Source organism: Mustela nigripes, chromosome 13 (genome assembly GCF_022355385.1).
Source record: "Mustela nigripes isolate SB6536 chromosome 13, MUSNIG.SB6536, whole genome shotgun sequence".
In the NCBI taxonomy this organism is placed as follows: Eukaryota; Metazoa; Chordata; class Mammalia; order Carnivora; family Mustelidae; genus Mustela; species Mustela nigripes.
Genome location: NC_081569.1, coordinates 69920803 through 69944036, shown reverse-complemented (window position 1 = coordinate 69944036; position 23234 = coordinate 69920803). Strand labels below are relative to the sequence as shown.

The 23234-nt window shown below is 47.3% G+C and overlaps 1 protein-coding gene across 2 annotated transcripts in view; it reads left to right on the top strand.

Moving 5' to 3' along the window:
* The window catches only part of MYO5C (myosin VC), a 91592-nt gene that overhangs the window by 9279 nt on the left and 59079 nt on the right, over nucleotides 1-23234 (top strand). For both annotated transcript variants that reach the window (XM_059372842.1, XM_059372843.1), the window contains exons 2-10: nucleotides 1871-1981; nucleotides 5920-6085; nucleotides 6671-6815; nucleotides 9725-9881; nucleotides 11493-11636; nucleotides 12756-12837; nucleotides 14231-14338; nucleotides 18164-18270; nucleotides 21310-21575. In XM_059372842.1, coding sequence (XP_059228825.1) covers nucleotides 1871-1981; nucleotides 5920-6085; nucleotides 6671-6815; nucleotides 9725-9881; nucleotides 11493-11636; nucleotides 12756-12837; nucleotides 14231-14338; nucleotides 18164-18270; nucleotides 21310-21575 — 1286 coding nt within the window. The remainder of the gene's footprint in view (nucleotides 1-1870; nucleotides 1982-5919; nucleotides 6086-6670; nucleotides 6816-9724; nucleotides 9882-11492; nucleotides 11637-12755; nucleotides 12838-14230; nucleotides 14339-18163; nucleotides 18271-21309; nucleotides 21576-23234) is intronic.

The following is a 23234-nucleotide window of genomic DNA, read 5'->3' as shown; positions in this document are numbered from 1 at the left end:
TCTGTCAAATAAATAAATAAAAATCTTTAAAAAAATAAAAAAATAAAAAAAAAAAGATTCACGTACATGTTTTTTTGTGGACCTGTATTCTGATTATAAAAGTAAAACATGCATGGGGCGCCTGGGTGGCTCAGTGGGTTGAGCCGCTGCCTTTGGCTCAGGTCATGATCTCAGGGTCCTGGGATCGAGTCCCGCATCGGGCTCTCTGCTCAGCAGGGAGCCTGCTTCCTCCTCTCTCTCTCTCTGCCTGCCTCTCTGCCTACTTGTGATCTCTGTCTGTCAAATAAAATAAATAAAATCTTTAAAAAAAAATAAAAATAAAAATAAAAGTAAAACATGCAAATTGTAGAAATTATGTAGAACCATACCGAGGAAAATAAAAATGCCATGATTTTATTGCTCTGAATCTTTTTGTAACTCAAAACTCCTGAAGGTACAGTCTTTCAACACAAAGGAGTATTTCCTCAGTCAGATGGCAGCAGTAGACCAGTGGCCCGAGGAGCAGAGGGATGCAAATATGCACGTTTGCACCTGCGGCTCTGAGTCAGAGGCTGGCTGGGTTAACTGGAGGAGGACCGTGGTGACTGAGAGCAAATGCCTTTCCTTCTTAGCAACTCAGCGCATACACATAATAGATGCTTATTAGCAAGTGTCAATCGAATGAACGAATAGATGAATGGATAAACAGATGAACAGCTCTGCAGGGTAGTGTGAGATGTGGGGTCTGGGAGGAGGAGTAAGAGTAGTCCGTGGATGCTGCCGACAGGAAGAGAGGAATTAACCATGTGACAGACATGGAAGCCCCCTTGTCTCTATCTTGAGCAGCATTCAGGTGCCACCGGTGGGTTCTGGAGAGTGAGTCTGTCTCCTTCCCAGCATGCCAGTGTGAGTATTAGACACACAGTTTAGTCTGCTAGGGCTGCCTTAAGTAGCCTGTGGCCTGGGTGGTGCTTCAACAGCAGATGCTTATGTTTTGGAGGCTGAGAAGTCCGAGCGTGCAGACAGTGGCTTTCCCCATGTGTACTCTTGTGGCCTTTTTGGCGCATGCAGGTGGACAGAGAGTGCAGTGGGAGCTCTCGGGTGTCTCTTCCTACAAGGACACTAATCCCATTAGATCAGAGCCTTTTTACCGCATTTAGCCTTCATTACCACTTAAAGATGTTATCTCCAAATTCAGTCTCATTGGAGATTAGGGCTTCTAGATATGAATTGGAGGGGGACAGGTAGAGACATAATTCAATGTAGCAATGAGATTCTGCCTAAAGACAATCGCCTGTTGGGAGTGGAGCCCAGCAGCCGCAGCTGGCCTTCCGCATTTCCCACAGTGGGAATCCTTGGCTATGCACCAGTGCAGTTAAGACTGAGGTAACACTACTCTAGCAATACTTCCATAGCATCTGGCAGAGTGCTTTCAACTACACAGCCTAATTTAACCTCCCAGCAAATGCGAAGTAGATACTGTACCCACTTTATGGATGAGAAAAATGAGGCACAGGAAGTTAAGTGTCTGGCCCAGAGACCCATAGCCCATCAGTGATGAAGCAAATCCCTCTGTTTCAACTCTCCTAGACCGCGCTCAGATCTTCCCATGAAGGGACTCAGGATTTTCTTTCTAGTCCCAGGCTCTCAGTTTTCAAAGTATGTTTAGGATGCTTTGGGAATTCCATTGCCTATAAAAATGAAGCAGCTAGGTGTGGGGCCTCACAGACACACTGAAGACTACCTCATACGCAATGGTTAGGTAAAAGTATTCCTGAAGAAGGGACCGACTGAGCAGACGGAAAGAAATCTCCCTGAGTCTAAGTATCTTATGATCTGCGTTTTTGTTTTCAAAGTTCTGAAATTAAGGCTGTTTTATTCTGTTGTTCAGTACAACAGGGTATGGATTCCTGATCCTGAAGAAGTTTGGAAGTCTGCTGAAATAGCAAAAGACTACAGAGTTGGTGACAAAGTCCTGAGACTCTTGCTGGAGGATGGAACGGTGAGGGTCCTTGCTGGCCGTGGCTGCCACAACGTGTAAAGGGGTAGCTGGGCCACATGTGGAGGGTGACCCGTGGTCCCGTGGGAGTAGCCCGGGGGTGCTGTGATCCCCTCCTGTTTGTGCCACATGCCCGACATTGCCCTAATGAAAGCATCAAGGGCCCCGTGTCACCAGGGCCTCTCTCTGGAGCAAGACACAGGATGCAGGTCTCTGTCCTGTGCTGCATCCCCAGGGATCCAGCATGGTGGGGAGAACACTGAGGAATGACCTGCCTGTTTGATTTAATGGGTCTCAGCATAGAGCGTGAGCAAAGATGAGAAACTTGGAGGGAGGTTCTCTGAGCCCAAGGCAAAACCTGGTAGAAAGAAACATCACGATAGGAAGAGGAAGAGAAATAGAGGAGGGAGATAGAAACTAGGAAGGGGGAGGAAGGGGTGGGAGAAGAACAAAAAGGAGTAAAATCCGTCCATGGGTGGTAGAAACAGACAAGCACTGGGACCTCCAGGGGTTCATGTGGCGGGGTGATTGGGGACGTGATGGGAGGTGGGGCAGGAACGGAATGCCAGCTTCGCGTGATGTTGTGAGGAGCCTGTCCATGCAGCTGGATCACGTCAGCGGTGGCTCCTGTGCTCCGGGGTGTCTGTGAGCAGGTCCTCCCAAAGGTCGGATATGTCTTTTGATTGTCAGCTCCAGCAGATTTTACCATGACTTTAAGTATCCATCGTGAGTTGTCCTTTGCCGCCATACCCCATAGCTGTAATGACACTCCCACTGGATCCATAGTTAGGTGACCTTACTTTTTAGCTTCAAGTCCCTAGATACAGCGCTGGGCAAAGGATTCGTGTTCCATCTGGGTATTAAAGTTGGTGCAGAGAATATCACATGAATATTAAAATGTTGGAAATTTTGAGTCATGCACAAGGTCTCTGTAGAGACAAGACACAATATTTACAATGAGACTATTGTGGATTTGGGAGCTGTTTCCTGAGATCCTGGGAAGGGAGATGAGCATGTGAGCATAGCCGTTAAGGGCACTCCCTCAAGAATCATGCTCCAGATTCAAAGCCTGCTGTGGCCACTCTCTAAGTCTATAACCCTGAGCCCTTGGGTTTCTTCATATGCAAATTGGATTTCCTAACAGACAGCACGGTAGTGACAGGTTTGCTGCAGATCAAATGAGATGATCCGTGTGTGTGCGCACGCACGTGCACGCACATGCACATGCACGTGCAAACTCAAGAGACCGGCAGGAGGATGCTGTACCCGCATGGAACCTGCCCTTTCCCACCAGTGGCTCCTTGCAGCCTTGTTGAGCACATCCCTTGTGCGGTGCAGGTTCTCATTAGGGAGCGTGCGGCTTGGGAGGACAAATCTCACAACTTGCTGCTTTAGTTATATCAGCAGGGCTTCCGATGGCGACATTCCTGGCTCTGAACATGAGCCCAGGAGAGGCAGGTAAGAGGGCAGCCAGCCAGACTGCTCCTTGGCTTAATACTTCCTCTCTTCCATGAAAGACAAAGTCTGTTTTGTTCCTCTAACTGTTCGTCTAATGTTCTTTACATACGGCCCTTCCCCAAGACTCTCCTCTTTTTCTCTGTCTCTCATACACACACATACACACAATTATGCACACACACACACGCAGCAGCTGAACTTGGAAAGGAAGTTATTGATTTAAAATGATAACAGAAAAACTCAGGGAAAGAAAAATCATATGTGAGCAGCATTTTTCTTAATTTTATTCCCAAAATAAAAATGTGTAGATTGGGGTGCCTGGGTGGCTCAGTGGCTCAGGCCATGATCTCAGGGTCCTGGGATCGAGTCCTGCATTGGGGAGCCTGCTTCCTCCTCTGTCTCTCTGCCTGCCTCTCTGCCTACTTGTGATCTCTGTCTGTCAAATAAATAAATAAAATCTTTTTTTTAAAAAGTGTAGATTAAGAATATTCTACTTGGCCCTTATCTTTCCTCACTCACAAAAATTAACTCAACATGAATTAAAGATTTCAATGTAAGACCTGAAACCACGACACTAGAAGAGAACATAGGAATAAAGCCCCTTGACATGAGTCTTCGTGATGTTTTTTGATTTGACACCTAAAGCACAAGCGACAAAATGAAAATATAAGCCGGTGTGACTACATCAAACTAAAAAACCTCTGCCCAGCAAAAGAAACTATCCATAAGGTGAAAAGACAACCTACAGAAGGAGAAAAAATATTTGCAAACCGTATATCTGATAAGGGGATATTATCCAAAATATACTCATCTGTGGAATTTAAGAAACCGAACAGATGCACATAGGGGAAGAGAAGGAAAGTAAGATGAAAATTGAGAGGGAGCCAAATCATAAGAGACTCCTAACTGTAGAAAACAAACTGAGGGTCACTGGAGGGGAGTGGTGGGGGGATGGTTAATCGGGTGATGGGCATTAAGGAGGGCACGTGATGTAATGAGCACTGCAACTGACGAGTCACTGAACTCTACCTCTGAAACTAATATAAAATTTTTTTTAAGTTTTAAAAAATAAAAATAAAAATCAATATTGCTGAAAAAGAATTCTTAAAACTCAATAGAAACAAAACAAAACAAAAAAACCCAAACCAACCAACCAAACAAAAAACTAAAAATGGGCAAAGGACCTAAATAGACATTTTTCTGAGGAAGACACCCAGATGACCAACAGACACTTGAAAAGGGGCTCGACATGAGTAATCATTAGGGAAATGCAAATCAAAACCACCATCTATATATTCTTGTGCCTACTAGCATGGCCATCATCGAAAGGACAGATAGTAAGAAATGTGGTGTGGATGTGGCGAAAAGGGAACCCTGGGCCCTGCTGGTGGGACTCTAAATTGTACAGCCACTATGGAAAACAGAATGGAGAACCCGCAGACATTCTATTTATTTATTTATTTATTTTTAAAGATTTTATTTATTTATTTGAGAGAGATCGAGAATGAGAGGGGGAGAAGGTCAGGGGAAGAAGCAGACGCCCCATGGAGCTGGAAGTTCCATGTGGGACTCGATCTGGGGACTCCGAAGGCAGTCGCTTAACCAACTGAGTCACCCAGCTCCCCCTCCGCCCCCGCAGACATTTTAAAATGGCGCTCCCCTGTGGTCCAGCTGCTCCTCCTCTAGGAATATATCCAAAGGAAGCAAAGACACGAACTCAAAAAGAAATCTGTACCCCATATTTATAGCAGCATAAGTCATAATCATGAAGATGTGGAAACTACTTAGGTGCCTGTCCACCGACAGATGAACGGATAAGTCATCTGTGTGTTTCTGTACAGTGTGTGTTCTGTACACTTCGTTCTGCTCAGGCAGCTGCTGTCAGAATGCTAGGTGAAATCAAGTGTAGGAGACACTGTCCCCAGCAAGTTACCCAGCCTTACTCAGCCAACGCCCAGGATGACAGCAACAGGCCGCCTTCAGCAATAGTCAGAGCACCCACGTCCTCTCAAAGAGAGACCGTCATCCACATGGGCTCCTTCAGACACTTCTCACCACCCAGCAGGACCCTGTTTTCAAGCAAAACGTTCATGGTGCTCAGCATCTAACCCACGTACAAGTGGACCCCCTGTGGTAGAGCTGGGGGTGGCATGCTCAGGTCCCTGCCCATGTAGCTTCCCTGTCACCTCTCACGGACCCTTCAACGAGGTCTTGTAGCTCCAGCCAGTCTTTCCACAGATGAGAGAGGAATGGTCCAGAAAGGATGAGAGACTTGCCCTTGGGCCCACAGCCAATATCCTAGTCCCCTGGATCCCATTCCCGAAGAGTCAGTCATGGAGATGATTTTCTCTTTGCTCTACATACATTTGTTTTTCAGAGTGTCTGGGATCACTCCAAAAGGGGATGGATAGGACGGAGAACAGGAGTTCAGAAACACCAAGAGTCTTTCACTTCTAGAACTTTAATTCTGTCTTTGTCCACAGGAGCTGGATTATTCTGTTGATCCGGAATCCCTGCCTCCGCTTCGGAACCCTGACATCCTCGTGGGCGAGAATGACCTCACGGCCCTCAGCTATCTCCACGAGCCCGCGGTGCTCCACAATCTCAGAGTCCGCTTCGCAGAATCCAAACTCATTTACACCTACAGCGGTAAGGAGAGCAATTCTAAGAGAGCAGCCGTGACCAGAAACACCGTGCTTGCTGTCTAGGGTGTCCCGAGTACATTTTATATCATGTTTACGTTAGAAATGTCGAATTCTGCCAAAAGGTACACTTGGACCTAGACATTTGCCCAGATTTTTGTCTGACAAGCACAGACATTTGATCTTCAAGAGTCTGTTGTAAACAGAAGTGTCTACAGGTGGGGAGAATCTTGTGCAAGACTTAAGATCAGACTCCCAAGAAAGCTGTAACTGGATAAAGCTTGTGTTTGAGTTTCTTACTGGATTTAATACATTTATGACTTACTCTGGGCAATGATGTTATCATTATATTTACATTGAGAATTGCAAGAGCTTTCAGTTTTAGGGCAGTCCCATCTGTCATCTCCTCCAACCCTGACAGTCATCCAGAAATGTGGGTGGCATCCACAGGGACCTGAGATCCAGAGCGTTATGTGACCTGCCCCAAGTCACAGGGCACACTTAATAACTGGCAGAGCTGGGCTTGATCCTAAGAACCTGGAAAAGCAAGTGACAGTAAAATCCCAGCACTGCATCGGGCATCTTTCCCCAGGAATCATTTTGGTGGCCATGAATCCTTACAAGCAGTTGCCGATCTACGGAGATGCCATCATCCACGCCTACAGCGGGCAGAACATGGGTGATATGGACCCACATATATTTGCCGTGGCTGAAGAGGCATACAAGCAGATGGCCAGGTAGCCTCCTGCTGGGCGGGGCTCCCTTCTTCTGGACCAGCACCCCGCCCTCGTGTGTGCTGAGCCCTCACTGTGGAGGGGGCCCCTCTGGCACTGGTCTTGTTAAAGGGGACTGTGGTAGAATGGACTACCTATAACCCAGTAGCAAATGACTGTCTGCGTAACTTGTCTAGACCAGGTTTCCTGGTTTTTCTTCTTCCAGGGAGTCAAAAGTCAAACCTATCAATCTGGGAATGTCAGATGCTTCGCTTGTGGTGTGTTTGGTTGGAGGAATGTTGATTTCTCCATTGTGAGATGCGCAAACCTTTTCCCTCCTATCTGGGCCAGCAAAATCTTATGATAGAGGAGCACAGGTTTTAGCTGTGGGAGATGTAGAGCTTTAGCCTCCTTTTGCCACCTGTGTTCTGTGTGGCCCTGTGGAGTTTTCGTTTTGCTGGCGAACATTTATTAAAAGCCTCCCGTGGAGCAGGCCCCGTGCACTCATTCTCATATACCATCGAGGGTCCCCTCAGACTGGCCTGCAATGGGGACACCTGGGCAACAAGCTGAGGTTTGGGGGTCACCCGCCCAAGGCCACCAGCAAGCAGAGCTGGGATGTGTGCTCGGGGTTTCGGACTCCACGCGTAATGTTTTTTGGCTTTTGGCTTTGATGTCCTCATCTGTAAAGTATGAAGAATAGAAACACCTTCCTATCTTTGTAGACCCTTTTGTGGTTCTCAAAAGAACTTTCCAGGCAGTGATCTCCTTTAAGTCTGGCAATGCCCCTGTGAAGTGCATTGAGCTTTGCCCTGGTGAACACAAACCTGAGGCACAGGGCCTGGACCTGCTAACCATTTACCACATAATCCCGGGCACAGCCTCTCCTGTCTTTATCTGTGAACCAGACACTCCGAGGGCACCCATTTGTGATTCATGGCTTATAATCAGGGGGAAGAATGGTGGTGTGAACAAGGTAGAGTGTGTGGTCCTCTCTTGCAGAAAAGGCTGATGGGCTGATGGACGGTCTGGGACTAGTGTGCCACCTCTACCAGCCGTCAGGGACCCAATGCCTTCCAGATCTTCAGTCCCTGGAGTAAGACTTCCCTCCTGAGGGCACACTAATACTTAGCTGTCTCCTCCATACTCTGTGTGACAAAGTGTCAGAGGGGAAGTGTGTGCCCCTCCTGTTTATGGAGGGAAGCCCCACAAAACCCCTCTGCTCACAGCTCTTTGGGCAGGACCTACTCCCATGACCATGCCTAGTGACAAGCAGAGCAGGGTTATATAGTCTTCCATATGGGCAGCGGTGTGCCCACTAAAAGTTGGGACATAGTCTCTAACAAGGAAGAAAAGGATGAATGTTGAGTAGAGATTTAACAATTAATGACCAACTACTTTGGTCTCTGATATAGCAAGATTCCTTCCAATTACAAAACACCTATGGTACTGGGATTTGTCTTGCTCCCTGTAGATCTCTGTGATGGAAGTTCATGTAGTTCACAGAGTTCACAGAGATGTAGGTCTCTGTGATGGAAGTTCATGGCTCCCAGCCTGATGGGTCAGGGATGCTCCTGGGTATCAGCAGTCTGAGCTCATGGGAGCTATAGGGCTGAACCAGGGTCAAGATCAAAGACCCCATTTTCTCTCGAGGGCTTCCTGTAACAGTACTGAACATAAGGTAGTTTTATGTTGTACTTGCTGATACTAAACTGGCACTCAGAAGAGCCTGGCTTTAAAACTCCCTCCCTGTTCTACCTGGCCAAGGGATACTGGGGCTGTCTGTCACTCACTTCCTCAGAGGCTTGCTTTTTTGGGCAGGAACACTATCTCTGAGGTCCTTCCGGTGTTTACAAGGAGGCTGCATACTCTGTGTCCTGAGTCAAGTCATTTAACCTTTCTGAACCCCTATTGTACTCTTCTGTAAAATGGGTATATGTGGCATAGACTTTTTTCCAAGGCTTAAATGAGAATCCTTATAAAGTATTTGTGCAGTGTGTAGTATATCAGCAATGCTGGATACCTAGACCAGCATGATAGGAAGATTTCTATCATCATCTTACGATATGAAAAGTTGAATGCATTTTTTTAAGATCTCTAAAATATGTAGGACACGTTGGTTTACTGAGCACGTATGTTCCCAAGCATATTTTGAATAGTTGCTTTCCAAAATAATGTCTTTAAATGTCTTATGTTTATGTGGGGATACACAGAGAGGAGTTCACCTGGGCCCAAGACAACTGTCTTCAGAGGCCTGCTTGCAAAGCTGGCCCAGGGCTAGCCTAAAGGAGATTGGATTTTAGCAAGTTTCCCACCCAGCCTAATTGATGAGAGTGACTCACTGTACCTGGATTGTTTGCTTAAATGATGGAGCTCATGCTGAGCGCCTCCTCTCCTTCTCAGCATCTTGAATTTCGGTATGTGGGTATGTGCTCCGCTGAGGATGCCTATGTGACCAGCCCCTGCTGAAAACCCTGGGCCCCGACTCTCTGAAGAGCTTCCCTGGTGGACAGCACTTCCATGGGTTGTCATAACTCACTGCTGAAAGATTTAAGTGTTCATGCCGGGCTTCCTCTGGATTTGTCGCCCTGTGCCCTTTCCATGTGCAGATTTACTTTGTATTCTTTCACTATAATTCTTAGCCATGAGGATGGCTATGCGCTGCACCCTGTGAGTCCTCTAGCAGATCACTGACATAGGAGTGGTCTGGGGGACCCTCAGCATGGGGGACAGAGCAGGAAACAGCTGTGTGTTCAGCTTGATCCCATAGAAAAAGAGACTAGAAGGAAATTCAGTGGAGTATTAAAAGCAGTTAGAGTGATGAAACAGAGTTTGCCTTCTTTCCACTTGTCTGCATTTTTTCTTCCTGAGTATATATTGCCTTTTTAATAGGAAGAAATGAGCATTTTTAAAAATCCTTTTATTTGCTTCAGAAACAATAAAAATCAGTCAATAATTGTAAGTGGGGAGTCAGGTGCCGGGAAGACTGTGTCCGCTCGCTACGCCATGAGGTATTTTGCCACCGTCAGCAAGTCCAGCAGTAACACCCACGTGGAGGACAAGGTTCTGGCGTCAAACCCCATAACAGAGGTATGCAGCTGGCAGGGGTGGGGAGCAGGGTCACAGGGGACAGTGTGTGATGGAAAGGTGGGTTGGTTTGTGTATGTGTTTTCATGGCTAACTCAAGCCCTCCCCTTTAAAGACAATGGAAGTGAGGGCAGGAAAGTGCACCAACTTTCACGAGCTGATTGGTAAATATTCAGGAATTATTTTGCAAGCCAACTGTTAAACCTTTGGTAGTTTGAAATCAGTCATGGTGGGAATATATGCACCTTACGAATTGGCAAATGCTACATATCAAGACCCTTCTTCTCCCCTGCCGAGAGCTAATCCATTCACACAATGCTAACGAGGGCAGAGGTGTGGGCAAGGCCAGCCATGCAGGCACTCAGGAGGAAGGAGCCTGCCCTCAAGGGAGAAGGGGCATCTGAAAGGCTCAGGGGATGTCCAAAGACCAATTCTGGCTGCTTTGCAAAATGGGAAAAGGATTGACTTCAATTTATTTGGAAGCACAGCAAAACAATTAAGACCATTAGATTCTTAGACATCCTCTCTCTGTCTTTTTAAATCAGAATTAATGAATAAATATTTATCAGACCATGCATTTTGTTTAAGCCATTGTGTCAGATAATACAGGAGGTGATGGAAAAGTATAAGACCCGGTCCCCAAGTCTTAAGACTTCTCTAACATAAACATACTTTAAAGTTAAGTGGAAACATAGATCACAATCTAAGATAGCAGTATAAAATTGTCCAGAGGCACTGCCCAGTGGATGAATTTATGTGATTATTTGTTTAGGATCGATCTTGCCCAGTAGATGGCAAGCTCCAGAGAGGCAGGACCCTGTCCACTTGGCTCACCTTTGCCACCCAAGCACGTGGCCCATAGGGACTCAGTAGATGTGTCATCAGAAAGCATGATGACCTGGGCAGGAGGATTAGTTTGTGTGCATGAGAAGAGTATTCCAGATGGAGAGTGCTCAGGGATGGGGGAAGGGATGGGTAGAGGAGAAACAGAATTCAGGAGCAGAAGTAAAAAGCAAAAGCCTTGCCCAGAGTGTGGAAAGGATGAGAGAGCACAGTTTTTTGGTCAAGTGGAAGGTCTGAGTAGGGAAGTGATGAGATAAGAGTAGAAACCAAGTTGAGGGACGTGTGCTTTGAATCGAGCATCTGTAATATTCAGAGCGTGGATGTGTCGAGGCACTTTATATTGTCTTAGGTCATCCTCCCCACTCTGCAAGATGCAGATTATTCCCACACTACAGATAAAGAAACTGAGCCTTGGAGAGATGAAATAATGCTAGAGATGTTCTAGCATTATACAGATAGCGGAGAAGGAGCCTGGGGCCAGAGCCGTCCCTGAGCACATCTCCATCTGGGGCCATGTAACACCAGAGCCCGTGGTCCAGCTGATCCTGCACAGTGTCTCAGCAGGAAAGGAGAGCTCTGAACAGCCGAGGACACGTCCTGCTCCCCACGAGCTTTGGACTGCTTTCCTCCTCTTCCCCTAGTCCCTCCGCCCCAACCTCCCTCTGCTAGTCAGACCCCTCCCCAGCACGCAGGACTGGATTTATTGAAACCGCTCCAATAGTGCGGATGCAAAGACCTTTGTAACGTTATTGAGGGACCTGTGTTCTGCAGGCGGTGGGAAATGCCAAGACGACCCGCAATGACAACAGCAGTCGGTTTGGGAAATACACAGAGATCAGCTTTGACGAGAGGAATCAGATTATAGGAGCCAACATGAGGACGTACCTGCTGGAGAAATCCAGAGTCGTCTTTCAGGTGAGGATACAAACAGCCGTTAAATATCCTTTTCCCCAACTTTCAAAGCACGGTTCGCATTTACGTACTCATTAGACCACCTGTATTGCTCTGTGACTTGAAGAATCGAATTTCCTATCTTTCATCTGCCTTTTGGCTTTTTTTTCTTTCTGCCTTTTTTTTTTTTTTAAGATTTTATTTATTTGATAGAGATCACAAGTAGGCAGAGAGAGAGAGAGAGAGAGAGAGGAGGAAGCAGGCTCCCTGCCAAGGACCCTGGGATCATGACCTGAGCCAAAGGCAAAGGCTTTAACACACTGAGCCACCCAGGCTCCCCTTCTTTCTGCTTCTTAAAAACAAAAAAAAATTGACAGATGGATGCAATATCAGTGGAGTGATATGAATCCACCGAAGGGAAAAATTTTGGATCCTTTGAGTTTCACAAACAAGTTCATATTTTCAGAATACAAAAACTTCTTGAAACAGACAAAGCTGTTTAGACCAGCTTTCCTGACCAAGAAGGGAATGGGCTTACAGTTAGTGGGGGTGTTTAAGAGAAAGGCTCTTCTGTCAGTAAAATGGAGAAAATTTCATAATTTTGGTCCAAGAGAGTAACAGTAAGCGTGGTATTTATTACAAAAAGTATCTTAAAAATTTCAACTGGTACAGGGGCTCCTGGGTGGCTCAGTGGGTTAAAGCCTCTGCCTTCGGCTCTGGTCATAATCCCGGGGTCCTGGGATGGATTCCTGTTTTGGGCTCTCTGCTCGGCGGGGAGCCTGCTTCCTCCTCTCTCTCTCTGCCTGCCTCTCTGCCTACTTATGATCTCTTGTCTGTCAAATAAATAAATATAAAAAAAAATTTCAACTGGTTCAAATTACATTATTCTCATTTCACAGGGTGTTTTCACTTAATAACATTTTTTCTGGGGTCCTTATCTGGAAGGTGGTCTTGAGCCAGCAGAGGGGGAACAGGTTGGGTCACAGTGCTACTGACCAAAGTAAAAAAAATGGGTAGATTGTCAGTGTCCCTAAGAGCAGAATTGTCAATCCAGGTTAGCCATCTAAGATCCCTCCATTAAGAACCTCATATTTTTACTTGTAAAGAGCTGGTGTAATTTCAAGACTTTCCTTTATTTTACAGTCGGAAAATGAACGAAATTACCACATTTTTTATCAGCTTTGTGCATCTGCCCAGCAGTCGGAATTTAAACATCTTAAATTGGGTACGTGTTATATAATGCATGGACATGACTCTCTTTTATATAGGGACTTAAATTCCAGGTTGATTTCTTTTTCTTTTTCTTTCTTTCTTTTTCTTTTTTTTTTTTTTTTTTTTTAAAGATTCTCTTTATTTGAGAGAGAGAGAGTGAGCGCAAGTATGGGGAGTGGCAGGCAGAGGGAGAGGGAGAAGCAGACTCCCTGCTGAGCAGGAGCCAGATATAGGGCTTGATCCCAAGGCCCCTGGGATCATGAATTGAGCCAAAGGCAGACAATTAACCGACTGAGCCACCCAGGTGTCCCAAGTTTGCTTTCTTCTTATAGTAATATCACTTAAAAAATACTATGTCCAAAACAGGCCCTTGGGTTTTAGGGGTAGAATTGATGCATCTAACTAAGATGATGGGTTGAGGGGCAGGGTAGGTCCAGGAGAGGAGACCTTTAAACTCCAGGGTTTTTTCCCAAAGCTCATGGGTGATGATGGTCATCTAGCTAGAGCCACATGAACAAGATCTCCTGACACCTGGGACTTGGTGTTGTCAAATCCCTAAACTCTTCTTTATCTGAACTTCCTCGGATGGTTGTTTTCCAATATGCATGACATATTTCCCTGTCTTCTGAGACAGAGTGTCTCTGTCATTATTTGAGCTTCCTTGATGACTCATTATTCATCATGATGGGTCATTATTCTTTGTCATTCCAACTAATCAAACCACAGGGACAGCAGAACTCTTTGTCCTGTCTCACAAACATCTGGATTCCTGTGCTGTCACAGCTCTCTTCCCTTGGTTGCTTGTGCTGGGTTGGTAAATAGAATTGTGCGGTGTGTGGGAGTTGAACGCACACACTCCGATCTTGGAGAAGTTGTTTGCACTTGTGAAGAAGCTAAAGTTCCTGAGATTTCATATGAAGGTAACACCCATGCCTTCTGCAGAACAGGATGTGAATAGTGAATTTGGAAGAGCTGTCGGTAGGCCCACCTACTATTGAGGTATTAGCTGTGCATGTGGTTAATCTCTTGACTGTGGTGCTGATTCTGTTAGGGCATACATATATCAAAACTCACCAAAGTCTACATCTTAACCCCAGACAGTTTATTCTGTGGAGGGTAATCCTCAGTAAAGCTATTTAGAGGAGTGAGATACGGGAGCAAAACCCAGGAGCTTTGTGGTCAGACAGGCCCGTGTTCAGACTCTTGCCCTCCCTTGGCTCTGGCACCTTCAGCAACACACTTCACTTCCCTGGACCCTGGCTTCTGCGTCTGTCAGATAGACTCCCACAGAATTAATGGAGTGATGTGTGTCAAGTGCTTATTCTAGTGTATTATGTGTGAGCTTTCTGTCTTGCTTCTGTGTCACAAATTTCTGTGTCACACACGTAACCATCTTTTGGTTGCAGGGAGTGCAGAAGAATTTAACTACACAAGAATGGGAGGCAGCACAGTCATCGAGGGCGTGAATGACAGGGCAGACATGGTGGAGACACGGAAGACCTTCACGCTGCTGGGTAAGTGGAAATACCCTAGCCAACGTTTGGCCATTTTCTCTTTAAAACAACAAGAACAACAACAAGAACAACAAAAAACAAAATGAAAGGCCAGGATGCCCAGCAGGTGTGTGTTTTGAAGACTCCTAATAAATTCTAATCTTAGGATGAGCCGATCAGGATATATTTGATGCCCAAAGTGGACAAGACTGGTGCTTTTCCCTTAAAAGATGTAGATATTGATGCGTTCACCTGCAGTGGGGCTGGTTTGCAGTGAGCAGTGGGGGCTGTCTGCCCAGGGGGTGCTCTTAAGCAAATTGGGGCTGACTTCAGAGGAGACTGGTGCTCAGACTGGGGTGGGGTCACGTTGACCCTACCTGGCCCAATAAAATAGCAGACACTTACATGGAACTTACCAGGCATCCCAAGCACTTCATTACCTGTACTAGCTTGCTCAATTTATAAGCGCTTTATGATGTAGACACTAGTATTTCCCCCATTTTAGAGTAAGGGGACGGAGGAGACTCACTTCTTTTTTTTGAGAGAGAGAGAGTTTGAGAGAGCATAAACAGAAGGTTGCGGGGTTGGTGGGGAGCAGAGGGAGAGGAGAATTCCAAGCAGACTGCCTGCTGAGCGTGGAGCCTGACACAGGGCTCCCCAGTCGTGACCTGAGATCATGACCTGAGCTGAAATCAAGAGTCAGGCGCTCAACCAACTGAGCCACCCTGGCACCCTTCTTACCACAGTTTTATACAGAAAACAAAATCTTGCATTGCTTGGTCTTTCTCCCCCTTGCTTTTCCCACATGGAGCTCACATTTGGGAAGTGTCTACCTAATGGCGTTGATGAAAATGATCATTTACTTTCCTATAGTGTATTAGTGTAGACACTAACACATAACTGTCAGTCAAAGCTTTGGATCAGTGTGAGACCACAGACTATTTTTACTTCTTATAGAAAATATTTGTTTCACCAAGTTATTTTCATTGCTGTGGTTTTGGTGACTATATTTAAATGTAAAAGGCAAAGAATTTGAGGTTAAATATATCAGAGTAATAGGCAACATTACCCTTAAGGGTAATTGAGAATGAAACCTTTGGGTAGTTGAGAAAGAAAACTGGTTGGTTTCCTAAGCAGAATTATCATCTGATTCTGCCCCTTCCAAATTGCTTGGTTTTTTTTTCTTTCTTTTCTCTTGTTTGTTTGCTTTCTTTCTTTCTTCCTTTCTTTTTTTGAATAGGCTCCACGGTGGGTCTCAAGCCCAATGCAGGGCTTAAACTCATGACCCTGAGATCAACACCTGAGCCGAGATCAAGGATAGGATGCTTAACTGACTGAACCACCCAGATGCCCCCCCCCCCTTCCAAACCCCTTTAAGGAGAAGGGCAAGTTAAATAGTGTATCATAATGAGATAAGCACTTTTGGTACTGATTACCATTTTCTTAAAGTAGTTGAAGTCATTACTGTATCTATAATGTGCTCTACTGAGAAATAATACCATGTATTACTTCTGGTAGGCAGCCTAGCTCCGGCAGGCCCTGGTGGGCCCTTGGTCCACATGCCCTGTCCTCCTGCCCATCTCTCCCCTTCCGACACTCCCTCCTGCCTCTATAATATTTCACCTTACGCAAAAATGATACAAGAGAAATAGAGTAGGCTTTGAGGTCAAATAAACACGACTTAAAACCTAATTGGCAGGACTCTAAGGAGGTTGCCCTTTCTGAGACTCAGCTTCCTGATCTGTAGAATGGCCATATTCCTTACCCACAGGGCTCCCATAATAACTGGTAAGGAAATGTGTGTGCGAGCCCCTGGTACCAGACTGGGCATGTAGTAGGTGCTTGCTCAGTATGACGGCCTGCCCTCAGTCTCTATTCCCTATTGTTCAAGCCCTAGCCATCCTTTGAGCAAAACCATCCCCTTATCCATGAAACCTTTCTTAATCCTTCCAGAGCAGTAGCAGCAATTTTTTTCATGGCCTCACGCAAATTAGATTATTCTCACAGATGTCCACAGCAGCCAGGCCAGGACTAAGTGTGAGGCAGGAGAGGTGACTAGGGCATGAACTTGAAGGAGAAGTTCAGGCATTCACTCTTAGGGTGGCACAAATGTAGGGTTGGCCCCAGGCACCTGGCTTGCTTCCCCTGGCCCAGCCTTGCACCCCTGGCCTAGAGTTTTGATAAAGCCCCCCAAAGTTTTGTGGGGAAGTAGAGTAAAACAGTCTACTGTCTCTTGTGGATATTAGTGGTGTTGGCTGCCCACTGTGGTATGTGAAGTGGCGGGGGTGGAAAGGGGTTGGGGCCTGCTCCCCTCTCCTTCCCTTAGTGGGCAGAATGCCAGGGATATGAAGGAATCTGCCCTGCTTACTTTCTATGAAGTCTGTTACCTCAAGATGCTAGCCCAGTGAACTCGCCTCTGATGGCCTTTGTCTTGGCCATTCAATCTCACAATTTAGTACTAAATAATCTACCGTCATGTATTTGCTCCAATATGTTTTATTTGTTTATCCTAAGATCAGCCTCTGGCCTTCCAGAGCTCAGTTATTTTCTCTGGGCATCAGTTTCCCCATTTGATTACTGGGACAGTAATGAAAATACTCAGTTGTTCCAATCATCTTTTGCTGTTTCCCCAAATCTTAATGGCCTAAAATGATGGATCATTATTATTTGGGGTGATTCTGGGGTGACTGGGCTCAGCTGGATGCTTGTCAGTTGGGGACTACTCTTTGACAGTAGTAGGGACCCCATCCTCTCTGAAGGCTTGTTTTCTCACATGGACTGGTACGGTTACAAGCACCAGGGACTGGACAGGCATCTCTCCCTCCACACAGACTTCCTCACAGCACACTGGTCTCAGGGTAAATGGTGTGTACCGTGTTGTAGCTCCCTTCTCCCAGAGCGAGTTACAGTAGGCTTAGGTGGGATGTGTTAAGATTTTTTATGAACCAGCTTCAGAAGTAAGGCCACGTCACTACCGCCATGTGATAATGGTTAAAACCCCAGACTCATACATAACCCATGGTGAGGGAACTGCACAGAGCATGAACTCTAGGAGGGTGGTTCCCTGGGGGCCATCTTTGAAGAGGCCCTCCATAGCTATTAGGGATGTGGTAAGGATTAGGAGATAATGTCTAAAGCAGTTTAGGGTGGCACCTGGGTGGCTCAGTCGGTTGAGCAGCTGACTCTTGATTTCCATTCAGGTCATGGTCTCAGGGTCCCGGCATTGAGGCCCGTTTCAGGCTCCATGCTCAGTAGGAACATCTTCCTTGGGCTCAATTCATGATCCCAGGCTCCCGGGATCGAGTCCCACATCGGGCCTCCTGGTCCTTGGGGAGCCTGCTTCTTCTCCCTCTGCCTGTTGCTCCCCTTGCTTGTGCTCTCTCTTTTTCTCTGTCAAATAAATTACTAGAATCTTCAAAAATAAATAAATGAAAATATAAAAATAAAAATTAAAAAAAATAGTTCAAGGAACTTGTGAACCAAAAAGGGGGAAAAAAAACCATAATAAAAATAAAGGAAGTGCAACACATAGAATAAATGAGAGCTGATTTGCCCAGGAACCTAACATGAAATGGTGATTTGGGTATGAATTTTTGCATTACACTTACAGCAGCGATGGCAAAAGGGGAAGCCTAGTGGGCTGTCAAATTCACATATTGTGTCGTTGCTGGTCAAACTGGCAAGAATGGCGAACCAGAGGCCCTCTGGGGGCCGCTGCACACTCCCGTGCCAGCTCTCAGCAATGATGGTACTAGAGTGTCTTGAAAGAATTCAGGTGCTTATCCTACTAGTGATGAAGTCAGGGAAGAGATGCAGTATTCCTAATTTGGACATTTGTTTTTTCAGGTTTCAAGGAGGATTTTCAGATGGACATTTTTAAGATCCTAGCGGCCATCCTACATCTGGGCAACGTGCAGATCACAGCGGTTGGCCACGAGAGGTCTTCTGTCAGTGTAAGCGCTGCTTTGTTTCCCCTTCCTGTGGTCAGAGGGTCACCAGCAGAGTGTCTCATGGTTACTCTGCTTCTGCATTTTAGCACCAGGCACACTGGGCCCGCTGGACAGACCAGTTGTCAGGAGCAAGGAAGCAAGGGTCCGTGGGTAGCTGCCCCTTCAACAGTAGAGGAGAAGATGTGTTCTCTCTGTGTTTTCCTTTAATTCAGTAAATATTTACTAAGTACCTGCTACGTGCCAAGCCCTGTTGCAGGCTTTGGAGAAACAGCAATGAACAAAACCAAACCAGAAGCTCTTCGTGGGGCTTACGGTCTGGGGGTAGGAAGTGGAAGAGAAGAGACACGATCACTGGTTACAGGCTTGGTGGTGGCCATGAGCAGGGAGAAAGAAGCAGAGTCGAGGATACAGAGGGACTGTGCCTCTTGTGTAGAGCACTCAGTAAAAGCCTCATGGGTATGGGGGCAGTGGGCAGAGACCTAAAGATGAGAAAGTGAACTGTGCCTGTACTGGAGGAAAGAACATTCAAGGTAGAGGGGACAGCAGTGCAGAGACCCTCAGGCAGGAGCTGTTACTTGACAAATTCATATCCAAAGAGGAATGAATAAAAGCAGGGGTGGTTTCTGAGGCCAGAGAATGTGGGGGAGTGGGCAGGGGAGAGGGTGAGGTCATATAGGGCCCTCAGAGTACTGGATATTTGGAGCAGAAAGGACACCCCCTCCGACACCTGCCCACATCAAGCCCCAGGGGGGCGGACTCTCCTCTAGAAATATATTCCCATGTCAGTTCTGTGATTTCTTGATTTAACGAACACAGGGTAAGTGTCTATGTGGGCCTCTTTGACAAATTATGAAAAGTGACCCTTAGTAGGGGTGTGTCTTTGGTTCTTCTCATGAAAATCTGCATAAAGGAGAAAATAGCACACAATGAAAAATGCTTCTATGAACTGCAAGGTCGCCTGACCTTTTAAGCTTCGTATATACATATCTATCTTGTCAACTCCCAAGGCCATGACAAAATACTGCAGGCTGGGTGGCTGCCACAACAGAAGTTTTTCCTCTCCCAGTCCTGGAGGCTGGAAGTCCAAGATCAGGGTGCAGCATGGGTGAGCTCTTTGTGCAGTTGCTCTTCCTGCTGGCAGACAGCCCCATGCTTGTGGGGTCCTCATGGCAGAGAGAGGGACACAGAGGGCTCTGGTCTCTTCCTCTTCTTAGAAGGGCACTAATCCTATCATGAGGGCCCCACCCCTCATGACCTCATCTGAAGCTAATCACCCCCGAAAGGCCCCACTCCAGATACCATCACATTGGAGGCTAGGGCTTCAACATACAAATTTTGGGAGGAAGTGGTCAGTTCATAATATAACAATGTCTATTTTCCAGTCCCCCCTCAAAACACTCAGGGGAACAGCTCATAATTTGGCACATGGTCATTTTTGAGCTCTCTGGTACCTGCTGTGTAGAGGAGAGAGAGCCAAACAGTAGGTGGAATGTGTGGTTTTGGGCTCTAGGCTTCAGTCCTGTTGTCTTGTGACCAGGAAGTAATTCTCCTCCCTCTCCTCAAGCTCTCACATTAAGTGTCCGTCCCATGCCCCCAGTGTCCAGCCCTCACCCAGTCAGTTGGCACAGAACTGGAAGGTTCTGGAAGAGGGGATGGCAGGGCTGGGTAGGAGCCTGGTGTGCATGTGGTGGTGGGTCTCCCTCTGTGCCTTCTCATCGACCTATGATAAATGGGCTTCTGCCCTTGTTCTTCTCAAACTCCATGGACTAAAGATATGATATCTTCCCAACAAATTCCCTTGCACTGATCTCTGTCCCATGAAGTTTGCTATGAAGGTAGTATTTTGGAGGAGGAGTTAAAACTCATAGAATAAAAATCCTTTGTCTATCACCCTGAGGAGACAAAGTCTCTGAAAAAGATATAGAATCTTCATAGCAAATCACCAGTTCTATAACTAGTGATCCTATCTTTGGAACATTCATACCATTCATTTGCATCAGAAACTTGAAATGTTGGGCAGACCCAATCTGGAGGAAGCCATCTTTTTAAGAATTCCTGTCCCTCTCCTTTCCGCCTGTAGCAGCACCTGTAGCTCAACGTTTCTGATTCTGATGGTTTAGTTCCTTCTTAGAAGGCAGAAAGCTATGGTTCTACCAGTCTGCTCCCCAGTAGTCAGGCAGGTGAATACAAGCTTTGTGTTACTGCAATGTTGGTTGGAAGGGGTGTGGGTGGACAGCAAGGAGGCAGCAGAACTTTCTAGATTGTCTGCTCCTCTGTAACCTGATGCTTTTCAAGCACAGTCACGTAGTTTTCCCATCGGCCGTGATGACCTCTGAAGATTAGCACACCAAGGAAGTTCCCTTGCACAAGGGGAATGGTAGTGCTCACTCATAAGGGTCACATCCCCTTGTCAGGTGACAAGGACTCCTTGTCCATACTGGCTCAAGACAGACGGGAACAGACCTTTCCTTGTCTCTGACCAGTGGAGCAGCTGGGACAAAAGCAAGATTCACTTTATGTGTCCAGGAAAAGCCTTGCACACATTCCTCCTGTCCACTGGGAAGCCACTTCGGTTAAGGGAGCCCCGTTGTCAGGTTCTCTCATGATGACATCTAGGTATCTCGGGGCTAGACCCCCCCACACACACACGCAAACCCTGACCACACAGGTAGGGACAGGTGGTCTGGGCATGTTGCCAAGGGAAGAGAGGGGCCTTGAGGCCGTGTCCGCATGCCCAGGAAGGGGAGGATTGCTTCCGTGGCCTGGCTCACTGTGGACGTTCTTTGGCCAGAATGACAACCTGGGTGGGATGAGGCCCCTGACTGCCTGGTGTCATCCCAACCATACCTTGATGCTGTAGCCCTGTAGCCCTCCTGCTGTCCTCCCAGGCCTGCCTGTCTGGTTGGGCCCGGTCATTCTCATGCCAGCTCATCCTTGTCCCTGGCACAGGCCCAGGTGGAGGCCCCAGAGCCCCGGCCGGGTGGGCTGGTGCTGGGTTCGATGGCCAGACGGCCCTGATGGGGCTTGTGCTTGTGTTTGAAGGAGGAGGACAGGCACCTGAAGGTGTTCTGCGAGCTCCTGGGCCTGGAGAGGGCCAAAGTTGCCCAGTGGCTCTGCAGTCGCAGAATTGTTACAACCTCCGAGACAGTGGTGAAGCCCATGACCAGGCCCCAGGCAGTCACCGCTAGGGACGCACTGGCCAAGAAGATCTACGCTCACCTGTTTGACTTCATTGTGGAGAGAATTAACCAAGCGTTGCAGTTTTCAGGCAAGCAGCACACTTTTATTGGTGTTTTGGACATTTATGGGTAAGATTCTCTTCTGTGAGCCTGTCTTTCCTCATTTAAATGTCAAATGGCCATTATTTTTAGATCGTTTTGTTCCGGTTTCTTTTTTTGTGTTTCACATGATCAGAAGAGTGGTGTTCTCTACGTTTGCAAGCGTGGATGTTAAGTACAGCCCCCTGGGCTGTGGTGTGTTTCACTTAGAGCATATGACGTAAATGCCGAATTACCAGCAGCCAGCAGCCAGAGCTCACGGCCTGCTGACCACGGTGCTGGCTGATCACTGTGCACTTGCTCCCCGACTTCTCAGACAGAGGGGAAACAACCGAGGCTTGCAGGCCAAAACGGGTCCTGGGTGTCTCTGCTGGTGGGCGAGCCCATGTCAGTTTCCCCTCGGAGGTCCCGAGGAGGGCGGAGCCCTGACACACCTTTCCGGTAGCAAAGGGCGTGGGGACCGTCCCAGAGGTCCCGCACCTTGCCCAGGCTGCCAGGGTCCAAGGCAGACTCAAAACCGGGCATCTGAGCCACCAGCCTCGTACACCTCGGAGCTCCCTTCCATTCTCAGACCGGCCCTGCTCCAGCTGTTCTCAGAGCGTTGGGGGCCGCGTTCCCACCACACTGGGGTTGCTCTTCCTCCTCTTGGCCCTATCCTCCTTTTCTAAATCCAAGGCCAGACGCATGCCCAAGAGGCCTGTAGAATCCTTAGAGCGTTAGTGAGGACAGGCCAGCACGGAGGCGAGCTCTGAGGGCCGGAGGGCTCAGGCTTTTTGTTTGTGGTAACTGGCCTCAAACCCCCAACCCCTCCCTCGCCCCTCCCAGGGCAGGTCCTGGTTTCTCAGTGAGGGAGAGGGCCAGTCATTTCATTGAGGGCCCCGCAGAGGGCCCTCCCCCCTGGCTTGGGGAGTGTTCCCCCTTACCCTCCTCCCCATAGAGAGAAGAGAACCAGCTCAGGGCGCCCCCACCGGAGCCTGCTGGGGGACGGAGGGAGCAGATGGGCTGTGAGGAAGCTGTGGAACTTTTACCCTAGTGCGGAGAGTGGGTTTTCCCATAGCTGTACAATGTGAGGCCGTGCCTCAGGGGAGGTGTTTTGTTTGATTTAGAGTCTGAGTTAATGCATGTGACTCCCAATTAATAGCGTGTGTCAACAGTTCTAATACACTGATCCATTACAGGGATAGTCTAGTGAATGATTTACCTTGTCTTGAGCTAAAAAGAGGATTTGAGTGGCCAGTAGACTCTCAGTATACTTAAAAAGAAACAGTCTTGTTTAACAGTGCTTTCTTTTGTTGTGGAAGAATTAGGGGATTGCTGTAGCATTCTCTTCTTTTCTGTGCTTTTAAATGTCTTAAAAATAAATAGTCCTTTAAGGGTAGTTGATTCCATTCATCCCACACATGTTTAAGTGCCAGGAATGTGAGGGGTGTGATTGGGGAGCAAAATAGGCACATGGCCCCTGCCCTCTTGGAACTTAAATTTTAGTGGAGAAGGCAGGCGGGTAATTAGAGATTGGGAAGCTTCTTGGGATGGGAATGAGCAGCTAAGCCGGTGGGTGGGCCGGAGGTCCGTAGGGGCTGGGGGAGCGGAGGGCAGCTGAGGACAAGCAGCAGGGAGCGAGGGCCATGGCGGGCAGGAGGAAGATGAATGGAGCCTGCAGACCCCTGCGATAAGGAATGTGAGGTTTTG